Source organism: Athene cunicularia, assembly GCF_003259725.1.
Source record: "Athene cunicularia isolate RWA chromosome 24 unlocalized genomic scaffold, athCun1 chr24_part1, whole genome shotgun sequence".
NCBI classification, from domain to species: domain Eukaryota; kingdom Metazoa; phylum Chordata; class Aves; order Strigiformes; family Strigidae; genus Athene; species Athene cunicularia.
Window position 1 is genome coordinate 1,996,074 of NW_020799132.1, and position 25,502 is coordinate 2,021,575.

Sequence of the window (25,502 nt, forward strand, 5' to 3'; positions counted from 1 at the left end):
GCGGAGCTCCGGGGCGGCCTGGCCGGGGGGTCTCGGGTGCCTCCGCGGAGGGGGAAGCCCAGAGCCAGCGTAGCAGGTATGAAATGAGGGGGGTTCTGTGGTTTCTTACCGTCCGGCCCAGCTTTTAAGTGGTTTTGTTTGTTCCTTTGCTTGTTTGTTTTCCCCTGTTGATTTATTCCGCGTGGTTCGTGCGTTTTCCTCAGAGCCTGGAGCTGCACGGCTGTGCCCGGTTGTGCTCGAGGGGAGCAGGGCTCTTGGCCCGCTCACGGCTGCAGATCCAACCGGGGAGAAATCCTGCCTTAGACCTGCCGTTCGGTTTCGTGCGTTAACCCCCCTTCAGGCTTTAGATAGAGTTGTTCACGGTATTTACTTCCATGGGTAACAGCTCCCGCAGGTGAGAAGCGAGGTGAAATCGGCCACCCGTACCCTCCAGTCTGCCTGTACCGGGGCACGGCGCACGCTCTCCGGGAAAACATGTTGTTGGCGTGCCTTGTGTTGTAGTGGCAGAGCACATTAGCGCCGTAACGCCTCGCCTGCCCCGCAGCCCCGATCTGTAGCTTGCCGCTTCATCCAGCGCGGCGTCGCGGCCATTCCTCAGCTGGGCACGTACCGGGGTTTGGGGGTTTTGGTGCTTGAGCGTTTTGCCGCTGTTCAGGGGCGGGAGAGGGTGAAGGATGGACTCGCTGGACCATATGCTGACGGACCCCCTGGAGCTGGGACCCTGCGGGGAGGGACATGGCACACGCATCATGGAGGACTGCATGCTGGGCACCACCAGAGTCAGCCTGCCCGAGGACCTTCTGGAGGACGTGAGTTGTGCGGAGATTTCTTCTTCAGAGCCTTCCTAAAGCGTGTGTTTAACTCCCTTTGTGAGGCTTGTAGAGCAAACTGAAACGAGGGGGAAATGTTTCTGACTGTCCTGGAAAAGGTTTCAAAAAGAGCTTTCATTAGTATCAGGAAAATATCTTTTGAAACCATTCTTTTATATTCTTTTCTTAAATAATAATAGAATGGTTTGTGTTGGAAGGGACCTTAAAGATCACATGGTTCCAACCCCTGTGCCATGGGCTGGGACACCTTCCACTAGTTCTGTCTAATTTTAAAATTGCCTTTGAGAAAGCTTTGTTTGTGACAAGCTTTGAATTTATTTCCTTGCTAGTAGTATCATTCACTTTCTCACCTTTCCTCTTGTTTTCTGCATTCGATGAGACGCTGTCTCATGACTTGTGTTACTTAACCACAGAAAGCCTTAAGGCCTAGAAAATTGTCAAGGACGTGGATGCATTTTCTTTGCTATTATTTTTTGCTTTCTTTAGCCTGAGATCTTCTTTGAAGTTGTCAGCTTGTCTACATGGCAGGAGGTGCTAACAGATGCGCAGCAAGACCACCTAAAAAAATTCCTGCCTCACTTTCCTGAAAACAACCGAGAACATCAAAACAAACTCATCTCTGCGCTGTTCAGTGGCGAAAACTTCCGTTTTGGAAATCCTCTGCACATCGCCCAGAAACTCTTCCGGGGTCAGTGAGCGTAATAAACTTTTGTGTGTCTTTAGGGTGAAGTTCTCAACTGGCAGTTGAAAAAAACGAAGCGTGTTTTACCTCTTCCTTACAGATGGACACTTTAACCCTGAAGTTGTGAAGTACCGGCAGCTCTGTTTCAAGTCCCAGTACAAACGCTACCTGAGCTCCCAGCAGCAATACTTCTACCGCCTGCTCAAGCAGATCCTCGCTTCCCGCAATGTGAGTGTCTTCAGGGCATGGTCATCGCTTCCCCGTGCTCTCTAGAGATTAGCTTGTCAGCAAACTGCCTCGGTATTTGTGCATCCACAGTTCTCAGGAGCCTTTCCTTTAATGAATGCTGCCTTTTTGGTTTTCTAGTGGCCTTTATAATATGAGAACACTAGAAACATTGCGATGTTGGCAAATACCAGGCTTTGAAACTCTCATAGCTCTCGCTTGTGTCCTTTTTCCATGCCCACCTTGTCCCCTGCTTCCTGCATTTGCCCCTTTACCCCTTACTCTCCTATTAATGAGTCATTCTGCCTTCATTTTCTACCATTTCTGTCATTCTGAAACAAGTAAGGTTGCTAAATACATAGTTGTCTGAATTCTCAGCTTCACCGGGAGTGGTATAGAATAGATACAAAACTCTGATTTTGATGCCTGTAAACCCTTGAGGAAATCTTCTGTGGATGCTGTTGTCAGCTAATTGCTGCCAAGTGAAATGTCTTGTAAATATTTTCTTGCTTATTGTTTCATTACGCTTAGATGTTGAAAGAGGTATTGGATGGATGCATGGATGGATGGATGGATGGATGGATGGATGGGGATGGAAGCCTGTCTTTATAAAACACCCCACAGTGATATGAGAAAAAGAACACTGAAGCGTGTAGGAAGCTGTTTCCTCTGTAGCTATAAGGGGTAAAATGTTTTCTTCCAAAGAGGCAACATTCCATGTCTGTATTATGGAAGCTGCAGGGGTGGGTCTCAGACCAATAGTCAGGTGGTTCTTAACAGTCCACATAAAATGACAGTGGGGTTACTGTGTGCATGGGTGAAGGTGCAGAAATTTTGCCTTGCTTTTTACCCCTTGAAGTGGTGGGCTAAATTTCTGGTTTTAAAATCCTGTGTGTGACAGATACTGTCAGGGTTACCTTACAAAGTACCAAGGTGCTCGCTGCGCCAACTCCACCTGTTAAACTTGCTGGAAGCGTGTGAGTTGAGTTTATCTGTTCTGGCTTACGGTGCCTTAGCTGAGATCATAACTGTTGTCACACCTATCTCCTCTTCCAGTACTTGCTGGATTTAGCTAGGAAAGGAGGCCCTGATATGACCCTAAGGAGAAAGCACTTCTCACCAACGTATGACACGGAAGAACGAGACAGACGGACGCATCGGCGCTACTTGAAGATTCTGAGGGAAGTGAAGGAGGAGTGTGGAGACACCACCTTGTCTTCTGATGAAGAAGGTAATGCCCTGCCCTGCCCTGAAGACTTGGCAGTGTGAATGGAGAAAGGCAAATTTTTGATGTGGAGACAATGTCTTTGATAGAAGAATGAAAACTGCTGTTTTATTGTCTGTGATCTAATCAGCATGGGGTAAATGAATGATGTAGATTGGTGCTAGGTCTTACAGAAATAAATTTCTTTTTTTTAGATCTGAGCTCTTGGCCTCCAAGTTCTCCAGCACGTTGTCCAAGTCCACCAGTTCCCCTGAGAGTGATCCCTACACTATCAACCTTGGACATGAAAACAGCAGGTGAGAACTGAACTAGGGGTGACATGGTTTTGGGGTGAGAATTACTTTGAGACCCTGCAAGAAATCAGTTTTGAAAATCTGTTGTGCGATGGGAAATCTTGTCATGCTTCATTTTTGCAGTCTCCCAAACAGTTGGGTCTTCTCCCAGTTGATTTAAATCTTTTTATCCTTGGAAGGCCAGTATTTTAACGCAAGGGTCTACAGTTTGTGTAATACTACTGATTTCTCTGTGACATTTTGCCTTTAATGGTTGAAGCATTATCATAGTCCAGTTTGAAATATTTTTGTGTATGTGCTGAGGGAATTCCTCCTAAGATGACTGTCATCAAGTCTGCAATTTGTGCAGCACAGCTGGTTCTTGCTGCTTTTCACTTCCATACTTGCATCAGCAGTGAAGTCTGATGACCCGGGGAAGAAAGGGCTAAATAAATAGGTTGATTTAAAAAACCAAATTCAAATAAGGAAAAATCAGTTATTGAGATTTGGAGATTGTTGAAAATGGGAATGGATAGAAAATGGTGTTCTGAGAAGTCTTGCAACAATAATGGAAAACTGTGCAAATAATCTCCGAATGTTTTTTTGTTGCAGACAAGATAGAACTTGGGGAAAGTGATTTGAAGATGATGTTGAGGAAGCACCATGAGAAACGGAAACGTCAACCTGTAAGATGTCAAGAAGCCTGGAGGGTGGGACTACCTTATATCTGTTAGCTGTGAAGTTCAGGGTGCTTCTGGGTGACAGAACGATTGCTGTTTCTTTCGTGTGCAACCACCCTTAGCCCTTTTTGTAACCTGTATTTAATTGTCTGTGTCTGTATGCAACTCCTGCTTATCTTTTCAGAAGGATTTTGTAATTTCAGTGATTTGGAGAGACAACATTTTGATTTCAGGGTTAGACTTCCCGACTTCTACTCTGGCGGATAACTTTATAAGTTGATCCCAGATGAGTTTGGGGCATTTCACCACTTGGGCTATCCTCTGTACCCTTGTTGCTATCTTAACACTTTGTCCTTTCCCAATTTTAATTTCTATCCCGTTGTCCTGTGTAGGACCACCCCGATCTCGTGACAACAGACCTGACTCTCGAGGACATTATGACTCGAGTAAATGCTGGCAGGAAAGGTTCCTTAGCAGGTCAGTGGCCTGGCCACGGTACTGGTGTGCTGTGTGAATACAGGGGATCCTGTGCGTGTGAGAACCTGAGGAGGAGGAGGGTGGTCTCTTTGCCTTTCTAATTTCATACACGTTGGTTTAAAAACTAAGGGTTTTCTATTCAAACAGTGTGTTGAGGGGGGAAAAATAAAGGTTCACGGAAATGACCGAGAGGATGGAATGAACTGGTGGTGAATGAGTGCACACTACATACGTTTCTAAATACGTGTTTATATGTATAGTTTGTGATTCTCAATAAAATATGGTAAAAAACTTGTTCTTCTTACCTTTTATCATATCTGAAGCCTTATTCGACCTTGCAACCCTCAAGAAAAAGGTGAAGGAAAAGGAAGATAAGAAGAAAAAAAAGCTGAAGATTATTAAATCCGAAGTGGAAGATTTGGCTGACTCTCTCAGCAATGCGGATGGAATCCCACCGATGTCTCAGGATCCTTCCCCCCTCCCCCTGTCATCTGTCAAAGAGGAGTAAGTGCTTCAGAGGGCCCTGAAGGCCTTGCGTGGATGGAGAGAGCAGCAGATGTTGAGGCTCAGATTTTTGTGGGACTGTTGCAGGCTTTGGTTTTGTGCAGCTTGGGGTGTGTGAAGTGTGTGGTGTTCACCTTTATATATAAAGGTGAATATTTACTCAGGGAACTTACTCTGCTTGTGTTCTCTTTCATTTGAAGACCCCTTGAAGAGATGAAGCCATGCCTTGGAATAAATGAAATATCTTCCAGCTTCTTTTTCCTCCTTTTGGAGATACTGTTTCTGGAAGGACCTGCTACTCTCTCTGTGGTAAGGAACCACCCTCTTACCTAAGAATCTTTGCAGAAAGCAAAATTGGGGGATAGAGGGTTTTATAGCTATGTAATGGTAACTTTTCTCCAGAGTTGTCCTGCTGTAAATTATATTAAGATGTAGGTCCCATATTAAAGAAAAGAAACCCTTTGGTTTAAGAACTTTCTGTTATTAACATGTTTTCTAAATCAGTCAGTCATATCTGTCTTTGCGTACCCATTCCTTAGATCATGGTTAGATGTATTCTTTATATTAAGGGCTGAGATGAGGAAGTTCTTTTCCCCTTTTTGGTGTCTGTTTTCTGAATTACCATGTTATGGTTACTTGAAAAAGTCAGGTGATTTTTTTTTTATATACATAAAAATCTTTTTGTCTTCTGGGTATGTTTAGCTGGTTTGTTTTCTATTAAAACAGTCATAGTTTGAAGTGTGAGAGATCTTTTAACAGAAGTTTTCTTTTTCCTCTTCAGCTTGAAGATAAAGTTCTAGATTGGCAATCTTCTCCTGCCAGTGCACTAAATAACTGGTTCTCCTTTGCCTCTAACTGGTCTGAACTGGTTTTACCCGCCTTGCAATACTTGACAGGTGACAGCAGAGGTAAGGATGGCTGTTAAAAACGCTGATGATGCTGGTACCTCAGTTCTAATCAGTGCTGGTTTATGTTATAGCTCCAGTCAACTTCGAATTCATCACTGCAATAAATCATTATATTGTTGACAGCGTTCCCAGTTCAGGTTTATGGCTTACATTTCTCGATTGCAGTAGACTTGTTTTGCATGTGGATAGTAGATAAGATCCATCTTTATTCCTGAGGATGTCAAAATGTGTGAAATTTCCTCTGGACAGGCAGATTCTCGTCTTTAGATCTTTTAGAGGCGAGATGTTTGAAGCAGGAAGAAATTAGTCTTTTCCTGGTGCAAAGACATCTTAGTTGTCTTTGGAGATAATAAAAAATACACTAGAGGATGCCCTGAGCAATCCACTGGAAACATGAAGGCCCAGCTTTGACCTGGGACTTAGACTAGCTGAGCTTCAGAGATTGCTTTCAAACTGGACTATTCCGCGGTTCTCACTTGTGTAGTGGAAAGTTTTAAAGGAAGGGTCAGCGTAGATTGTAGTGGCCTTTGCCACACAGATACTTAATGTTCTCCATAATGCTGGTGAATACTGTACATCCCGAGTTCACTTCCCGTGAGCCCAGGAATAGTCACCGTGCAGTAACAGCTCCTGGTGCCTCGCAGCGCGAACAGGATCTCCTCTGACAGCCTGTAGATGAAAGACTCGTTATCCCGGTCTTTCCTTGGGCTCACGCTGTTTCTTGTGAGTGCTTACCTTCCCTTTGGGCAAGTGTAAATTTAGAGATGCACTTACATAATCACTTAAAACGCTTTATCTGTCGTTATGACTCTAACTCAACAGCTTGTGTTACAGCAGTAGGACCTGGGTGTTTGGGATCCAAGGGAGTTGGATGATTGTGCAATGTCTGACATGCACATTTTTCATTGTAGATGTTCCTTCCAGCTTCTCACCTTTTGTTGAATTCAAGGAAAAAACTCAGCAGTGGAAATTGCTCGGTGAGTGTCTTGTGCTTTTCTGTCATTTCTACTATAGCAAGCGTTTGTTATTTTCTCCAGGACTTTAATTTTTCAGCTTGCTGCAGCCCAGACAGAAAGACCAGCAGAGATGTTAATTCATTGGTTAGGCCGCCTCTTTGCTTTTAGCTGAGTGAGGCTGTGTTTTGAATTCGAGGTTTTCACAAGACATTAGTCTCAGAAGCAGACAGAGAATGAGTGAGCAAAGGTGCTGGGCTGTATTTCTTTATCTTGCAGACCTAACCATGTTCATATCACCTTTCCAATCTGTCTGCACACCTTCCTGTTTCCCCTTCTGTAGAGCATACCTGCCGATTATTCAGAGTAATTATTAGTTATTACAACTATAAATGATTTAAGCAGCTCTGTGAAGCAAACTGACACTGTTCTCTTTTTTAAAAGTGGGAACCAAAAAGGAAATTGATAATCAGTGTGCCCAGGCTCATACAGATTGAACTACAGATGTCTTGCGTTTATGTTCATTCATTAGCTGTGAGGCAAAATTTTCTGTTCTTACCTATAGTGATTCTAGTGACCATATTTGCAGGCTTAAAATTGCAGAGCTTTGGAGTCAGGAAGCCATTCCTGTGGTCCCTTTCACAGCTTGTGGTGGAGGTTATGTAGGCACGTGTTTCTGCTCACGGACTCAGAAGTGGGATTACTTTGGGGAGTAGGAACTATCTGTAGATACCAGGTGTCTGTGTCTCAGACAGTATCTTGCCTGCTATGGCAGGAGTTGAAGCACTGTCCTTTATACCATCATAGTAGAATAACCAGATTTTAGCACTTTCCTAAGTCAGTGTGTGTTGAAGTATTGAAATTGGAGCATCTGTGAAGTGTGGAAGATGCCTTGTGACCGGTGGTGCATAGAGGGGTGAAGGCAGTAGGAGATGACTGGGAGGTACAAGCAACCAGCTTCATAACAAATAAAGGACTTCTGCTTCTGATTTTCCCTGATTTCTTGGACTAGGTTCTTGCCAAGATCATGAGAAGGAATTGGCAGGACTGTTTCAGCTCTGGTTGGAGACCAAAGACCAAACATTTTTCAAAGTGAGTCAGAAAAAAATCACCTTCTAGCAGAACAAAACCTGACTGAGTTATATCACTGACATTTCTCTGGTTTTCGACAGGAAAATGAAGACAGCTCAGATGCCACAACACCAGTTCCCAGAGTGTAAGTAGATAATACTGCTTGAAAGCTTTTGCAGCGTGTGCTAAAGCTATGGAGTTTGGTCCTTGCGTCTCTGGATGTCGATGGCTGGTTGCTTAAAATGATTTTACATCGTGGGGCAGGAGGGAACCTGGTAGCCTGACTTTATAAATGCAGTAACTAGACTTCACAAAGGCAACTGGTTTTCTCCAATTTTGCGTATATTATCAGAGCAAACCTGTAATCTAATTTATGTCTGGATAACTAGATTATTTGCAGTCCTAGCTTATCTTCAGGCAGTGTGCGGAGAGTGTTTTAAGATCTCTGCAGGACTCATTTATATTAAGTGCTTTCAGAATTTTCTAAAAAGAATTTGCAGAAAGGATGTGGGACTAATCCTTGGGGATGTTCTTTGGGACTGTTGTGGGCTGGTGGTTGTTCAGAACTGATGGTGACCTTTGTTTCAGAAGGACTGACTATGTAGTCCGACCTAGCACCGGAGAGGAGAAACGCGTGTTTCAGGAGCAGGTAAGAAGAGAATCTTCATTTTAAATGCACATGTTGAAACAGCTGGCCACTAAGACAAGAGAATTTGCATGGGATGGCGGTTTTATACTCTAGAAACTTTAATTTAAAGAATATGTTTTTTCTGCCTTGAAGTAGGTATCTTGGCCTTACATAAAACTTGCTAACAATATATCCTAGTTGCTGACTTCAAAAGCACTTGTATTTCCAATGGGTATTGGGCAAAATTAATTGAAATTGGTAGTGCCAACCTTTCTATCTCCTCTGTCATCCCCCAGCATATGAGGGTGACTTCTCCCTATATTTTTTAGGCATGTATGAGTACAAGCAGAGGAGAGGTGGCAATAAGTGCACCCCTTCTCTTAGTTATCTTGTCTGTAGTAGATGCCAGGATGCATTGTAAGGGAAACACATGATGATGACTCTTCTCCCTGGGTACATGTGTTGAGTGTGTTGTAGAATATCCAGGTTAAATTTTGGAAATCTCTTTCACCATATTCAAGGAGGAGAAGAAAGGGTTGCTTGTCATGTTCCAAAATAAGTTTATACAGCAGTATTTAAGCCGTTTAATTTTAAAAAACCCTTTCCTTGGAGAATGATAATAACTTATAGTACAAACGTAGCATAAATCTGAAAACTTTTCACTATATATTTCCTGCTAAATTCAGTCCTCTTTGTTTCTGCATACAGGAACGTTACCGCTACAGCCAGCCCCACAAAGCTTTCACCTTCCGTATGCATGGCTTTGAGTCAGTTGTTGGGCCTGTCAAGGGGGTGTTTGACAAGGAAACCTCATTAAACAAAGCCCGAGAGCATTCTCTCCTGCGCTCGGACAGACCAGCCTATGTCACCATCTTGTCCCTTGGTAAGGTGATGGCCAAAAGATTTTTTTTTTTTTTTTTTATTTTTTTTTTTTTTTTTTTTTTTTTTTGAAAAAGGGCTCCCTTGACCCCTCAAACTTTAGGAATCGACATTATAAAGGGAAAACGTAGGCAGACTGGGATGACATAAGCAAAGAAGAAATAAATTAAATGGAATAGAGGTGATGAAATGCTGGAAGCAGCAATAACTACAAAAGAAGGCATCTATGTGTTGATTTTGATCTGAAAGAAAATGGGAAATACAGAGGAGAGTCCATGGGGCTGCCTGAACCCAAGACTTGGGTAACTGGAAAGCAGAGTGGTGGTTTCAGCACATTGTTGTGAAGTTGAGGCACTGCAGAAGTCATTCTGGGGTGCAGTGCTGTTCCCCCAGTTCATGGCTCCTAGCACAAAGCTGGCACAGTCAATGTACTTTAAAATGGCCCTTTATAATCTCTGCTTGTATCTCTGAGGGATTGTGGGGGCTCGATTTTAGTGACAGGTTGGTGCTAGGAGAGCGGGGGAACGACAGCAATACCAGAATGTGTCTGCTGCAGGACTCGAATGCAGCTGCCTCGTAACAGCTGGAAGTTCAAGCTCCGATTTTGTATTTCAGTTCGTGATGCTGCTGCTCGCCTTCCCAATGGAGAAGGAACTCGTGCTGAAATCTGTGAGCTGCTTAAGGATTCCCAGTTCTTAGCTCCTGATGTCACAAGTGCTCAAGTAAGTCTGGCCTCAAACAGATTCTCCTAAAAAGACACTGGGCAGTATTCAGTGGCCCCAGTAATTTTTATGCTGCTTTGATCAGCAGAAGAGACCTGTGTACTGCTCTGAGCTGCTGCAGATCTGCTCCTCACTCTGGGTGATGAGCAACTAGCTAGAAAAGCCACAGAATGAACACTGTGTCATACAGCTGCTCGCATTTTAGATTAAAAAATTTAGTTTTCAGAGTTCTGAGCTTTGCTGGAAGCTCCGTTTAATCCAAAGTGGCAAACAGCATCCTGTGCTGCAATATCTGCTCTAAGTCAGTTCTTATCAAAGGAAGATTCCTAGCAGCTTACTCGGGTTTTATGCCAAATAGGATTACTTTTTGATGGATGACCTTTGGCTGGCCGAACCAGGGACATCTTGTAACTCCATGAATTCTGAACTTCCAGGTTAATACTGTTGTGAGCGGTGCTTTGGATCGATTACATTATGAGAAAGATCCCTGTGTGAAATACGATATTGGACGCAAGCTGTGGATCTACCTGCACCGGGACAGGAGCGAGGAAGAGTTTGGTAAGCCTGGCTCAGTGATATATTAAGAAATTAAAATGTGTATAAATCTCTTGAGCTGCTTTGGTCCAGCTGGATAGTGAACATTTAATTTATCAGTCTATTTTTTTTCTCTAATCAGTTTGCTAATATTAGTCTGTGAGCACTTAAATCCAGTCTTGCAGAGCAGTGTGTCAATCTGAAGTATTGGAAAAATAACATCCCGTGTGCAAGAACTGCAGATGTACATGTACATCCACAACCTCTTATGTCCCTTTGTTTCAACCTTTTTGGCTAATTTTACTTGGTATTTTTCTTTGTATTTTACCTGACTTGTGTGGTTGATTTCTTGCCTGAAGATGAATTTACAGTTCTTGATAGGCCTCTTTACTCGTGTTTCCTCATGTTCAGGAGCTCTAACCATTAATTTGTATTTGCAGAACGGATTCACCAGGCTCAGGCTGCTGCAGCAAAGGCCAAGAAAGCTCTTCAGCAGAAGCCAAAACCTCCGGCTAAAATGGTAAATTTCTTTGCATGGGTTTGCACAGATGCTTCAGGGACTAGGAAGGAGATAGGGGCTTAATTTAATCTGTAAATTCTGCACCCATAGATTACTGTGTGTTTGAGTTATTAGGTATATGAATATCAGTCTGGCCTAGCACCAGTACACAAAATGAAGAGGGAAAGAGGGAACTTTTGCTCCTCCCAGCTTCCACTGTTATCCTTGTTGATTTTGGCTGAAAGATCACTAGAATTAAGTCATGAACCCTATTTTAGGGAGGGTCTTTCAGATCTAGTTTTGAGGTTAATCTGTAGCAGAGCATGTGGAACACGTCTTGTGCACTTCCCCCTCGCTGTGTTGAAGCTGTCAGGGTTTGGATGTGTCTTTTATTTATTTATTTATTTATTTATTTTATTAATATCAGATATCTCTAGTAGTTGCTGTTGGCAAATGACCCAAGGTGGAAGTCTGCACATTATGAATGTTTGTCACAGCTGAGTTTTCCTGAGAACAGGAATAGCCAAACACAGCAGCCCACCCATGGCTGCAGTTGAGGAAGGCAGTCAGTCATCTGTGATTTCAGGATTTAGCACCAGGGCATCACTCATAACCATAGAGAAGTCAGCTTAAAGTGCTCAGCCCACTCTGAAGTGCAGCAGTCAAACTCAGTTTTTGTAAAGACCTTCATGCTTGACGTGTTTTCTTTGCAGAAGTCCAGTAACAAGGAGAGTTCTGTGAAAACCCTCCCCAGCAGCACAACAGAGCCCAGTCAGCTGAGCCTCAGTGACTCCAGCATGCCACCAACCCCCGTGACGCCTGTGACACCAACTGCACCAGCATTACCAGCAACACCCATCTCACCCCCGCCGGTGTCTGTGGTCAGCAAGAGTGTATCTAGTGCCGGGTCGGAGCCAGCAAAACCCAGCCAAAGGTATTTCTTCTGTCTCACGCATCGCTTCTGGAAGTTGCTGGTTCTTTCTTTGTCATTTCTTGCATCGTTGCTGACCTTCTGGCTTTTATCTTTGCTGTAGTGTTCTTCTGGTATCATCCCCTACCATGCCACAGCTCGGGACGTTGCTTTCCACAGCCCAGAGTTCCCCGGCGCAGCCAGGGCCGCAGCCGCCCCCGCCCCGGGTGGTAAGTCACACCACCTCCTCGGGCCTGCCGCAGGTCCGCGTGGTCACAGCCCAGTCCAGCCTCCCAGCTGCCTCTCAGCAAGCCCCGGTGGTAACCCAGCAGCAGCAACCTGCATCCGTGCCTCAGATCCGCGTTCCAGCTACGGCCACGCAAACCAAAGTGCTCCCTCAGGTGGGTCTGGCTGCGTGGGAGTGGTGGAGTGATTCCCGATTTCTAATCTGGCTGCTTCTTCAGTTTTGGGCCCCTCACTACAAAAAGGGCATTGAGTTACATTGTCCAGAGAAGGGCAACAGAGCTGGTTCAGGGTCGAGCACAGGTCTGATGGGGAGCAGCTGAGGGAACTGGGGGGGTTCAGTCTGGAGAAGAGGAGGAGGCTGAGGGGAGACCTCCTGGCCCTCTGCAACTCCCTGCCAGGAGGGGGCAGAGAGGGGGGATGAGTCTCTGGAGCCAAGGAGCCAGCACCAGGCCCCGAGGGAATGGCCTCAAGCTGCCCAGGGCAGGGTCAGGCTGGCTCTGAGGAAGGATTTCTGTGCAGAAGGGGCTGTTGGGCGTTGGAATGGGCTGCCCAGGGCAGGGTCAGGCTGGCTCTGAGGAAGGATTTCTGTGCAGAAGGGGCTGTTGGGCATTGGAATGGGCTGCCCAGGGCAGGGGGGGAGTCCCCGGGATCCCTGGAGGGGTTGAAGAGTCGGGCTGAGCCAGTGCAGAGGGATCTGGGGGAGTTGGGAACAGTCAGGGTGAGGGTCATGGTTGGACTGGAAGAGCTTCAAGGGCTTTTCCAACTGAAATGATTCTGTGATTCTTCTAGCATGTTGGTATGGTGCATGGAATATGCAGTAACTGCAGGGCAGTAATGTAGAAACATTGCGTGTGAATAATACAGTCAGTGCTTTATTCCTCCGTGTTGCCTATTTATATGGCACTGTTAAATTGTGCATTACAGTAAAAAGTCCATAGAACTAGCAAGCTGTAAGGCACGAGACAAAAAGACCAAACTATTAGCCCGTTAGTGTTGTGTTGGTTCCCTCACAGGCTGTCTCTCTGCCGCCTTGTAGGCTGTGATGACTCTGCCGGTAAAAGCTCAAACCAGCCCGGTGCAGGTGCAAAGACCAGGAAGCTCCGTGTCGGGACAGACGGGAATCACCGTGACGGGGCTGTCGGCAGCGCCCAGTCCTGCTGTAAAGCCACCAGCCAGCTCTCCAGGCAGTTCTGCTACGAGCACCTCCTCTCCCACTGTCATCCAGAACGTAGCTGGGCAGAATATCATCAAGCAGGTGGGAGGAGAGGGAGAAACCAGGGGCTGGGCTCCACCACTCTGTTGTTTCCTCTTTGTTGTGACAGATGTGATATGCAGGTATGAAAAGGTGGTGAAAATTGTAGTGAGCCCTAGTGCCATGTGAGTTCTTGACCATGCAGATTTAGGCAGATGCTGGTTTTGGTGTATTTGAGCCCCGTTTTCCTCTGCAGGTAAAGGATGTGTTAGTCCAAGGTTAACCACCTTCAGATGTTGATCTCCTTTTCATTCACCTTGTTTGAAAAGGCAGCTCTGCAGTATTTCATATTGTATGTGGTTTGGGCAATGCCATCTGACACATGACCAAAACTATTTTCATTAGTGTAGCGAGTGCTGGCATCATGCCTCTTCAGTTCTGATGGGAGCAAACGTCCTGTTGGGGAGTTTGTGCCTCGGACCGTGTCCTGGCTTGATGCACCCTGATCTCTTCCAGGTGGCTATCACAGGACAACTTGGCATGAAGACCCAGCCTGGCAGTGGCATCCCGCTCACAGCGACCAACTTCCGGATCCAAGGAAAGGATGTGTTGCGCCTACCCCCCTCCTCCATCACCACAGACGCGAAGGGACAGACTGTGCTGCGCATTACCCCGGACATGATGGCCACCCTGGCCAAATCTCAAGTCACTACTGTCAAACTGACTCAGGACCTCTTCACAGCCGCTGCGGGGAGCAGTGCTGGTGGGAAAGGCATCTCTGCCACTTTGCACGTGACATCCAATCCTGTCCAGAATGCTGATTCTCCAGCCAAGACCAGCACAGCCACTTCTGCTTCTTCCAGCCCAGCTGGAAGCACGGTGGTTAAAGTAACTCCTGACTTAAAGACAGCAGAGCCCACAAGCTCTGCTTTCCGCCTGATGCCTGCCCTGGGCATGACTGTGGCAGATCAGAAGAGCAAAACCATAACGACGGCGGCATCCAGCGAGGCCAAGCCAGCTGCTACCATCCGAATCGTGCAGGGGCTCGGGGTGATGCCGCCCAAAGCTGGGCAGACTATTACTGTTGCTACTCACGCTAAGCAGGTGCCCTCTTCCTCCGCGGTGAGCGTGCCTGGCTCGGGCCATACCTCAGCTGTCTCTTTACCAACCGTGAGTGCCACCGTCTCCAAAGCGGTGGCGGTGGCCTCGGGAGCTGCTGGCACTCCCATAACGCTGGGCACAGGAGCCACGGCCGTGCGGCAGGTACCCGTCAGCACCACGGTAGTATCTACATCCCAGGCAGTAAGTAACGCTCACCTCTTTCTGGTGGAGGGGGGTGAGAAAGGGGAACGCTGAAATACACTGATGCTTTACATCTGAAAACTTCTCTTTACATCTGCTCCAGTTAAATACTGTAGAACGTGGGTCTGTGACTAATTTCACGGTGTCAGAATTGGAGCGAAATGCTAAGTGACCAGAAAACAGAGAATGTCTTCCCCTACCTCCTCTTGCGAGTCAATGAAATAAACTTTGCTTACCTAAAGTCCTGCCTCGTGCAGCTCAGTGTCTTGCCCCACACCTCTGAAATAATTCCCCTTGGAATGGTGTCAGAACTTAGAATTGCTTGTAACTTGTATTAACCTTTTCACCGATTTCCCAGTTTAACACAATTTTAATGCCTACAAGTGAAGGCACCGTAAACCGTATGGTGAAAGTTGCATTAAGCTAATCGACGCTATGATAGTTCCCTAAGGATAAAAATCACAGATGGATACACTGATCCTTCCCAGAGAAGCACTGTGGTGCAAAGATGATGGGGGTTTTCGGGGCTGAGGCAGCTGTGAAGTGAATGAGATGGAGGTGAATTTTCATGAGCCTGAAATGGAGCAGAGATTTCATCAGCAAAGCTGCTGTTGAGTTTTGCTCCCAGGACTCCTAAAAAGCAAGCGGAGTGGTAATTACGTGTTGTCAGGCAGTTTCTCTGCTGAACTCCCCGCAGATCCTCATGTGTTCTCCAACTTCTCTAGGGTAAACTACCAGCACGGATAACGGTGCCTCTGTCAGTGATCAGCCAGCCCGTGAAAGGCAAGAGCGTGGTGACTGCCCCCATCATCAAGGGCAACCTCGGGGCCAAGTGAGTACTTTGCCTCTTAGTTTTGCTTCAGAAATAGGCTGAGGCAGGTCTGTGTAGAAGGTTCCTGGGGAACTAACAAGCAGGGGGTGGAAGAGACCTGCAGTCTGTTCAGGAGTCTGTTAGCAGCAAGAAACGGAGTGAATGTGGCAGTGAGAACATAGTCTTTGTTTACGTGCCCTGAGATTTGGGTAGCAAACACTGAAGAAAAAAAAAAAACAAAAAACCAAACCAAAACTTTCTGCCTTGAAACCATCTATTAGGTTCACTCTGTGTGTTTGAGCAAGAATTAACCTGGTGACATACCCAAAACTGTCTGTAATCTGAAGCCATCTCCCCATTAAACTAGGGAAGCGTTAACTGCCTCAGTGAAAACTCCTCTGGCGTTCAGATATTGAAGTCTCTTTGTTTATTCTCCCATGAATTCTGGTAGTGTCTCCCCTAGTTAATACTTCAAGGCAGAACACTGTATGCTTGGCAATTTTCTGCATTCCTCGAGAAGTGCTCAAGTCTGCTCAGACTAACCCAGTGATGTACGTGGTCCGGAGTCCCAGAATGGCTTTAATTTGTGTGATAAAATAATGCTCTATGTAGGGATAAATGTTGACATAAACCGGTTGCTTGTGTATTTGCCAGTTTTGTGAGGAAAAAAACCCCACTACGTAAAATCATCAGTAAATTAGATAAGTAAATCTCATCCCCTAGCAACTGAAGAACAATTTGTGAAAGACCCAGCCTGCTGTGCTGTTCACTAACCTTTCAACAACTCCCTTTCGTTAGCATCAGTGGGTTAGGCCGAAATATCATCCTGACTACAATGCCGGCAGGGACAAAACTGATCGCTGGGAACAAGCCAGTGAGTTTTCTGACTGCCCAGCAACTACAGCAGCTGCAGCAGCAAGGCCAGGCCACGCAGGTAATGGCACCTAGAATGGTGATATTTGCTTTTTTTATGACTTAAAATCTCCACGAGGATTCTGTAAAGTTCCATTAAAAGTAGAGGTATGCAGCTTGGCGGTAGTGTCTGTGTTAAGCACGTGCAACATGTCACTCCTTCACCTTCCATCCATCCCCACACAGTTTTTAAATGTTCTTGAAGCAGTGTTTTGAATGTAAACCCAAAAGTCCTGTCAGGAAAAGCTCTCGACTGCTTAAAGGTTTGTTTCTATACACGTGGCTTTTTTTGTAGTGCCTTGTACTTCAGCTTCTGCTTTCTCAAAGAAGTCACGTGGCTGCATATTCATCTTTCTGTCTGGAAACTTAGTGTTCTGTAATTCCAAACAATCCTGATTGAGGGCTGCTAGTAACAAGTCTGTAGAAGTGGGCCCGAGTCCTCCTTCTGAAAACTTATAAAAGCAGCTGACATGTACGTTTTTATTCAAACTAGTTTTTACGTCTTCCTTTGTAATCTTGACATCTCGTCACCATCCCACGTGAACAGTGGACTGAGTGATCTTCCTGTGACACATTCTCTTCTTGACGTGTTTTGCTGCTTGGTCTTGTTCATATAATTGAATTTTTGTTGGCAGCAGAAGCCTCAGAGTGTGATGCAGGTGCAGTGTGTCATCGGGTTGTTCTTGACGTTATTTTTCCTTCCATTTCTCTCAGGTGCGGATTCAAACAGTACCAGCCTCTCATCTCCAGCAAGGAACTGTGTCTGGCTCTACGAAGGCAGTTTCCACTGTGGTTGTGACAACAGCTCCATCTCCAAAACAGACCCAAGATCAGCTCTGAGCACTGGTTTGAAAATGGACCGTTTCCCAAGGACTTCCCCAAGTCCGTGGTCATCCTCCACCCAAGACCCCCCTAACCACAGTCATGGCTTGGGGTTGGACTGGATTCTGTCAAGCCACTTCTCTGGAGTCAGCATTGTGATGTCTAGGTAGAAACTCCACAGCAAAAGGTGCCACGAAACAAAACATTTTGGTCTGGATGCGTAAAGCCAAGTTCTGTGGCATTGCTCATTTGAGAAATGTCTTCCTTTTGTTTGTTCTCTTCCCACCTGAAGGGTTTTTTTGCAAATACCGTTTCCGTGCATTTTGGGTTGTAGACAAAGCAGCTGATCTTGGTTCTTCCTTAACCAGGGAAACTGCTGTGGAAGGGGTAATTCAGACTTTTCAAAGTCATGAAGAAGATGCCTCCTTTTGCTGGAGTCTAGCTGTCACTGCTTTTATATAGATGACTTAGGACACAAGTTTGTGTGTAACATAGCCTGGAAGTAGGTCCCTAACACATTCAGTGTACTATTTATAGACTTTTTAAATACCTCTCCCCTATCTCTGAGCTCAAACTGTTGAACAGGTACCACTTCCATGTCAAATTCCTGTCAAAGGCAGGATGAGAGTCAAGATGGTTTTTGCTGTAAAAAAGTAAGTAACCATGGGGAGGAGCGAGAAGTGGAGGAGATAAAATCCTTGTGTGAACAAGTCTGTCAGCAAATGGAAATATACTGGGAAGGCAGAAGAAGGTGTTCACCAGAAGGATCCTCTCTTAGTTGTCCTCAACAAATAAACCTTTTTATCAGGCAAAAAAGACTGTAGCATGTTTTAAAAGTTTGCAGTATGTTTTCAAGTAGACCCAAACTGTAGTCTCTTGGACCGAGAAGAAATATTTTAACCCGTGATCCTGGCCTTTAGTTTTGTTTTTATGTTTGCAATTTTATCTCTCTCTGTACAATTGTTTGGATTTTGCACATACCGGAGATGAATTCGTGGCTGTTCTGACATGACCTCGAAGCTTTCTCGGAATGAGATCAGAAGACGTGTTGGGCCAGGAGAAGAATAAAAGTGCAGAAAGCCTTACAAATATCTCTGCCATCTCCTTTTGGTTTTGTACAGCTTGTTCTGTGTACAGTGATTGTCTAGCTTGTCACGGGCTAATAGATTGTCCATCTTCTTTGTAAGATGGTTCTTTTTAACTTGGTTTCTCTTGTAGTCTTTTTTTAACTCCATGGTTGCTCCAAGTTATATGTTACTGAATATAATCTATTTAAAGAACCAGGCTGTTCAGTTGAGTGGGGTGCAGCTAGGCAGAGCAAGCAGTTTTGCCAGGCTTCAGTCTTCCTATACAATGGCTAACCTGCATCAGGGGTGGGTTGGGGAAAATCGGGTATTTCAATAAAAAAAAAAAAAAAGAAATGACTGGCTGCAAGTATTTGAATAAGCAGGGCACATCAGTACACCGTTTTAAAGAAAGCACTTGAGTTCTGGTTTATACGCCTCAGGAACAGAATTTGCAGTGATAAAATAGTTTCTGAGCACCTGTCCTACCCCCTCAATTTTTGTCCCTTATTTGTACGTTTAACTATTGACTAAGGAGGTGGCAGAAAGGCTGTGCGTGGCAGAGGGGTAAGGACCTTCTTAAGTTTGTGAAGTTAAAATAAGAGACAACAAGCAACTTCCTAGTATTGTCTGTGTGAAAGAGCCTCTAAATTAAAAAAATGATCATCAAGATCATCCTGCTCTGTTAGTTCTAATCATAAAGTTTCAAAACCTACAGTCAAGTGCTGCAAGATTGTTAACAGTGTGAAGCCCCCTTACGTTTCTGTCAGTCCTTTTGCAAGTAACTTGGTTATGTCCCTGGACACAGGAAGCTTTGGCTGCATTATGTTAAACAAAACAAGAAACCTGCATCTAATCATCGCAGGAGTTGAGCGTGTCTCACATTGCTGCTGCTTTTAAGAGTCATCTTCATCCCAATATTCGCATTCGTTGCTGCTTCACTCGGACCCCTTTTTTTTTTTTTTTTTTTTTTTTTTTTCTTTTGAAGTTAATTTTGGGGAAAGAGCACCAGGCCCTACATGGGCTTCTCCTTTCAGATGGCAGTGTGCTGGATTAGGTAGTCTGTGTTTACTCCCGGTTTTCAGGAACAAAGTACAGCCTGTTCTGTGATTCAGCTGCCACCTCTGAGTTGCTTCTACTCTGGTTGAAAAATAACCCTTAAACTACTGCAAATTTTTAATAAGTAACCTTTAACTTCCACACAGCAGGCTGTGGGGTTTTGGTCATTTTTTGGCGTGTGCTGGGCCTGGATGAGGGTATATTTAAGCCAGACTGTTCCAAGGGGTGGTTGCTCCTGTGTCCCCTTGCTCTGGGGGCTGACGGCTGTTCCGGGCAGGTACTGCAGCAAGAGCTGCAGAGGGGAGCAGGCCTGGAGGAATTAATACACTGACATTACCCATTTTCCATCTGTTTGTCTTGCCTGAAACTCAAGGGCCTTGCAGCCGTCTGCATCTTTGCCATTACCTTTTTTAATTAAAAAATGGAAGTACAACCTGTTTTCATCACAGTTATCCAAGAGCGTTGATTATTTCTTAAAAACTGTGGATTAGATGTTTTATTTCCAGCAAAAGAATATTGTGTGATCATTGCTTACAAGGACGGAGCATGCTACACAAACTGCCAAAGGCCATTTAAAGCCTTTCTAACCTTTAACAACTGCCCTGTTTTATTTAAATCATGGGGAGAACCTTTATTTATATACTTCAGTCAGATGCCCTCATTACCCAATGAACTCACCTTGAGGTTACTTCAAGTGTTCCTTTTCAAAAGCAAATAGTTAATTAGACTTCAACCTGCATCATATTTTTAACAGCTGGTCTTCTTTTTCCAAATGCCTTGCAGTCACTGGCAGTTTTTAGGTAAATAGAAAAACCTTGTTACTTGTTTTTCACATGCCAAACCCAAACCACAGAAACTAGAGCAAAGTCACAATAGACTCAGACCCACCTGCCACGAGTTTGGTACGTGGTGCCTGACCTCAGACCCTCCTGGCTGAGTTCACATAAAACTATAGGCTGGCAGTCTGAAAGGGAAGATTTTTGCCCCGCAACGTTAAACACAGCGACTTGTTGCAGATTGGGCAGAAATGTGGGGCAAGGAGAATGTGCTGCTGTGTCCTAGGTGGAAACTGGCTCCAACAGAAACATGATGTCATGCTGTAGTTGCCCTGTAGCAACCAACTTAGTAGGCAACCTACTCGAATCGTAGTTCTGTGGGTAGATCGGGTGTGTTGTACATCAAAGGGTGCTACACTGGACCATTCGACGGTAGCCTGATGTATTTATTGTTCACTCATTTGATAAAAGCTTCGGGGTAGCATTGCTCTAGCTGATAAAATTTTCCAATCCAAATTTAAGATCACCATTTAATGGGAGTTTTATGAACGTGTATTGACACAGGATCATTTTCACCAACCGTGGATACCATTTCTCCCACCCTGCCTCTCGCTGTCCAACCCTCATACCTGCCAGTAAGTGATAACAAGGAATAAAATAACCATGTAGTTTTCAAAAGGGAGATTACGGTGCCCAGAGATGGTTGGATTCATCTTTTTTTAATTTGTGCATTGAACTTCCAGACAGGTAAATCCAAACTGCTCACCCCAGGCTTCGTTGGCAGCCACCAATGCCTTGAGGGTGATTCATTTGATCTCCCTCTGGTTCTTGTGTAGGATGAATCACTCTGGATATAACCATTTCTTTGATAAAAATATGAAAAAAATCTGGGTGAGTAGCTCAAATCTGGGTTTTTAATAATTTAGGGATGATGCATCTTATGTAAAGTGACCCATTCAATGTGGGTTAATCCATTTGAGCACGGATTAATGTTTATGCAGCATCGTGCATTGAGGCTCGAAAACGGCTAAATCGGGTAAATAAGAACCACTTTGTTTCCTTTTGTCTAGCAGTATTCACCAAACCAGATTGGTAAACCTCACATCTGTATCTTCTAATGTTACTTTTTCTCACTGTCCTCCAGTTTGCAAGACCTGGAGCAAAATAACGTACCTGCCAGAACCAAGATTCTTGAAGCAGAAACGTCTTGGTCTGTCAGAGCTCTAGGATCAGGCGGTTTCGCAACAACACTTAAAGAAAGAGCAGAAGGTCCCAGCCAAGTACAGGAGGGAGCATCCATGTGCTGACCCAGAGCAAGGTCATCATGGCCTGGAAAATAGAGCAAACCTGCCAAAGGTCAGGCTATCTTACTCGTTTTGATGCTGCTTGAGGAGTTAGCGAGGACTTGCCAAGATGCTGGTGGTGGTTGAAACTCACTAAGTGACTTTAACGTGGTTTATTGTCATTCTGAATGAATTCTTGGCAACAAGGGAAATTTTTTCAGTTTGTGCTTGGCTACTTGTTACGCTTGATGGTTCAAAAATGTATTTGTGCTGAGGACTTTGCAGCTGCTTAAGCAAGTTGCTGGAAAGTCAGCCTGTGGTGTCTGAAGCCCTTGAGTCACTGCAGCTTCATGAATTACTGATCTCCCTTGGCACTGCTTTGCTCCTGGAAGGACATAAATTCTGTTCCATAGCTGGGGTGGCCTGACAAGTGGTAAGAGTAAGCCATTGCATCGAGTTTGTTTTTAACAGAGTTCCTGTGCTGAAAGGGCACTTCAACTTTGGTTGGCCCCTGTAACGGCTTGGAAGGGGTCTTAAAGCTGGTGCTGGTGCAACGCAGAGATGGGGGCTGTTGTCTTTTCTGTCAGTTTTATAGTCACAGTGTCCTCTGCGGTCTCTGTAGCGTTAAAGGCTTTCTCCAGACTGTGGGTATCTCTAGGCTGGCTTTATTCACAGCTCAGCAGTGGGCCATCACCTTGGCGAATGGCAAGGACTAACAGAGTGCCTTCTATATATACAGTTTTACATGACATTATGCAATACAAAAGTGACTGGTGTTTTTCCACAAACTCTCAGTCCCCAATTTTTCATCAATTTCAAAAGCCCATTATATTCCTCAGCTTCAGCTGATTCTCATAGTTCCATTCCAATCTCTTTTGAAGTCACTGCTCATTGGTGCCATCTTTGGTCGTCACAGTTACTTATCATCTTAAGCAGTCTTCATCATAGTTCACCTTTAGACTTCTGAGAAAAAAACTCAAGATGTTCTATTTAACATATACTTAATCTGTGTCTAACTTTAAATACCTAGCATTTATAATTTGCTTCCTTTAAGTTAATCACTTATTTCTTATCTTTTGTTATGTGTAAAACTTAATACCTAAAATTAATTTCTGTTAATTCAGCTTGACTGGGTTTTAAGACAGCCATTGAGAGGGCTGCACTGGGGGCAAATGAGCACTGTTGGCATTGGACTGTCAGTATTGTTCTTCAAACACCTGTATTCTAGCAATTAAACCTATAAGACTCTATTTATCAATTATTAACAATATCTTAACAAAGAGAGGTCTAAGAGCTTTCTCCTTTTACAGTAGGAAGCTGGTGCCTTACCAAAAATCATACACTTACCTGGGTGGTGGTTCCAAACATGCACTAGGACAGCTGGCCAGGCGGGAAAGAGTTCATGTGCAAAGCTGAGGTTCGCCCCAAAAGCCCCAAGTGCTTCATTGTCACAAATATAGCACCCTGTTCCTTTGGAGGGCAACAGGAAAGCTTCCTCTGTGTTTTCAGGTAGCTGTGAGCAAGAGAGAGAGCCCCCACTCAGAGGAATGAGTCCTTTGTAATTAGAAATTTGGGGTTGTGCCTGGTTGATGGGATTTATTTTATTTTTATTTTTTGGCTTGTGTTGTGGAGGTGAGTCGAAGTTGAAAGGTGCTGTATCCCTTCAGAGTTAGCAAGTCCAGCAGCTGATTCCGGTAGGAAGAAAGTTTTCATCGACTGCATCCACGCGCCCGGATCTTAAAAATTTTGTCATGAAGGATCAGGCTTTGCATTAGGGCTGGATTTCATCCCTGTTTCTGTTTTTCCTGATTTTTTTTATGATAAAAGTCAAGCATCACAGGGAGCAACACCTATTTGGGAACCAGCATTCCCAGCTTGTGGATTCTGCAAGAAAAGTACTCCAGCCCAAAAAGGCCACTGAGTGACTCGAGCGTGGCCAGAGAAGGGCAACGGAGCTGGGGCAGGGTCTGGAGCACAGGTCTGCTGGGGAGCGGCTGGGGGAACTGGGGGGTTCAGTCTGGAGAAGAGGAGGCTGAGGGGAGACCTCCTGGCCCTCTGCAACTCCCTGCCAGGAGGGGGCAGAGAGGGGGGATGAGTCTCTGGAGCCAAGGAGCCAGCGCCAGGCCCCGAGGGAATGGCCTCAAGCTGCCCAGGGCAGGGTCAGGCTGGCTCTGAGGAAGGATTTCTGTGCAGAAGGGGCTGTTGGGCGTTGGAATGGGCTGCCCAGGGCAGGGGGGGAGTCCCCGGGATCCCTGGAGGGGTTGGAGAGTCGGGCTGAGCCAGCGCTGAGGGATCTGGGGGAGTTGGGAACGGTCAGGGGGAGGGTCATGGTTGGACTGGAGGAGCTTCCAGGGCTTTTCCAACCCAGATGGTTCTGTGATTCTCAGCAGAGGTGGGTTCAAGGTGAGGCAGGTTTCCCAGCATCTCCCTGCCATCTGCTGGAAGGAATCTGAGGGCTTTCCTTCAGCCCACGGACAACCCTTACCCCACAACTACTTGTGAGCCAGCCACAATCGTCTGGGCTGCAGAGGATTGCTGTAAGAGCCATGGGGAAGCAAGGCAGAGCTTAACCAATTTTTCATGCAGTGAGGGAGATCTGGTTGGATGTTATAAAAGCTCCCAGGAAGTAAGGACACTTTAATGCTAAAACAGATTGTCCTAGGAGGAGGTGAGTTACCAAACATTAACGATCCTGCTATTGGGGTGGAGCATGGACTAGAGCAGGTCTGCAAGCCTGATGCTTCACTCAGCTTCTGCCACCTCATCCCAGAGAGGTTTAACATCATCTAGGAGAGCACGTATCGCTTCTCACCTCTTGACGGGCTGAACTCTGCAGGCGAGTTTGCAGCCAGTTTTCCTCCTTTTTTCATGTTAACAGATTGTGCACCCCACCAGAGGGATAGCTGGAAAAACATCAGGCAGTTAGTTGTTGGAAAGACAGTAGGAGTTGGACCATAAACCAGCAAAAACCCCTTTGACCTCTGCACAGACAACGTGAGGGAAATGAGGGGAATAAGTGAAAAGTCAAAAGCTGCCTCTTTTTTTGTTGTTCTGCTTGTAAACAGCTGAGGTAACACCAACACAAAGTCTGAACTTCTATTTTCTGTGGATAAGAAGGTGGCAAGGCCAGCCCTACTTGTTTGTAGTAACTGAAGAGAAATGGGTAATTCCAGCGCATTGTCTGCATCTCCCCAGCTGAGCCACGGCCTCAGCTTACACGTTTGCAGCTCGTTAGTCAGGAGGGACTTTAACTGACTGAATCTTGGGCGTGCCCCAGTGTGCAGCCAGGTTTCAAAGCACCCAGTGCCAGAAACCAGGCCATCAAGCCTGTCCACTCTGTGCTTACAGTTGGGTTGGCAAACAGGGCTGTTGCTGATTCAGAGCTCCCGAAAAGGGCTTCTCTGCTTTCACGAGCCGCAGAAGAGTTCAGGAAAGAGACCCAGCCAGCAGTATAGTCCCGGGAGCAAGCTTACAGCCTGTGCTGGTGTTTCCTGGTGCTTTGGGATGCCTTTGGAGTCCCACTACTGTTAGGGGTCTGGTACCTTTAGCAACAGAGGCACGAGAGACCATCCCCCTTAACTGAGAAAGCGGGTCTTGGGGCTGTCTGGGGCGTGTTGGAGGGCTGAGGGTGGATTTTCTCATTCCAAGCTTGTTGCACACTCTCACATCCTTTGCTTGCTCCCACACCCGTATCATCCACGGGATGGAGCCGGTCACTAATGCCCTTTGTTCTGGCCAGCTTTCATCATCTCAGGAGGGCAGAGCTGCCTGTGATCCCTGCCAAAGTCATGTTTTGGGAGCAGGACTCTCACTCCAGAGCTCCTGAGAGGAGCAGGTGAGATCAAAGGGTAAATTCCCATCCAAATTACACACTAACCCTCGAACAGCTTTGGGAAAAGTAGCACCACCTCCCTGCTCTGCCTCAAAGCAGCATGTGGCTGCTGAGGGCAACTCGCCGCACTTTTACAGGTCCCACTCTCCCAAGTCAGTAATTATGCTCCTGGCATTACAGGTGGAGAGGCTGAATCATACCAAG

At 45.6% G+C, this 25,502-nt stretch overlaps 1 protein-coding gene across 2 annotated transcripts; it reads left to right on the forward strand.

The window, feature by feature from the left end:
• NFRKB (nuclear factor related to kappaB binding protein) lies at positions 1-18,485 on the forward strand. 2 transcript variants are annotated; one of them, XM_026863779.1, is made up of 26 exons: positions 1-76; positions 656-809; positions 1,317-1,518; positions 1,613-1,740; positions 2,794-2,968; positions 3,157-3,258; positions 3,847-3,920; positions 4,307-4,391; positions 4,715-4,895; positions 5,096-5,204; positions 5,677-5,803; positions 6,715-6,780; positions 7,769-7,848; positions 7,929-7,972; positions 8,416-8,476; positions 9,164-9,338; positions 9,950-10,056; positions 10,491-10,614; positions 11,031-11,110; positions 11,803-12,023; positions 12,124-12,400; positions 13,282-13,500; positions 13,954-14,739; positions 15,465-15,571; positions 16,349-16,484; positions 17,177-18,485. In XM_026863779.1, exons 2-26 carry the CDS (start codon positions 675-677, stop codon positions 17,300-17,302), a joined length of 3,927 nt encoding a protein of 1,308 aa, XP_026719580.1. In that variant the 5' UTR covers positions 1-76; positions 656-674; the 3' UTR covers positions 17,303-18,485. The 2 variants fall into 2 exon arrangements, with proteins under 2 accessions (XP_026719580.1, XP_026719581.1); XM_026863780.1 differs by having other exon boundaries at positions 8,419-8,476.
• The last annotated feature ends 7,017 nt before the right edge of the window (positions 18,486-25,502 follow it).

Bases quoted from the DNA above. Each gene is read 5' to 3' on its own strand.
- NFRKB (XM_026863779.1), top strand. From the start codon at position 675: ATGGACTCGCTGGACCATATGCTGACGGACCCCCTGGAGCTGGGACCC. The intron at 1,741-2,793 runs GTGAGTGTCTTC...CTCCTCTTCCAG, and splicing joins AGATCCTCGCTTCCCGCAAT to TACTTGCTGGATTTAGCTAG. The intron at 4,896-5,095 runs GTAAGTGCTTCA...TTTCATTTGAAG, and splicing joins CTGTCATCTGTCAAAGAGGA to ACCCCTTGAAGAGATGAAGC.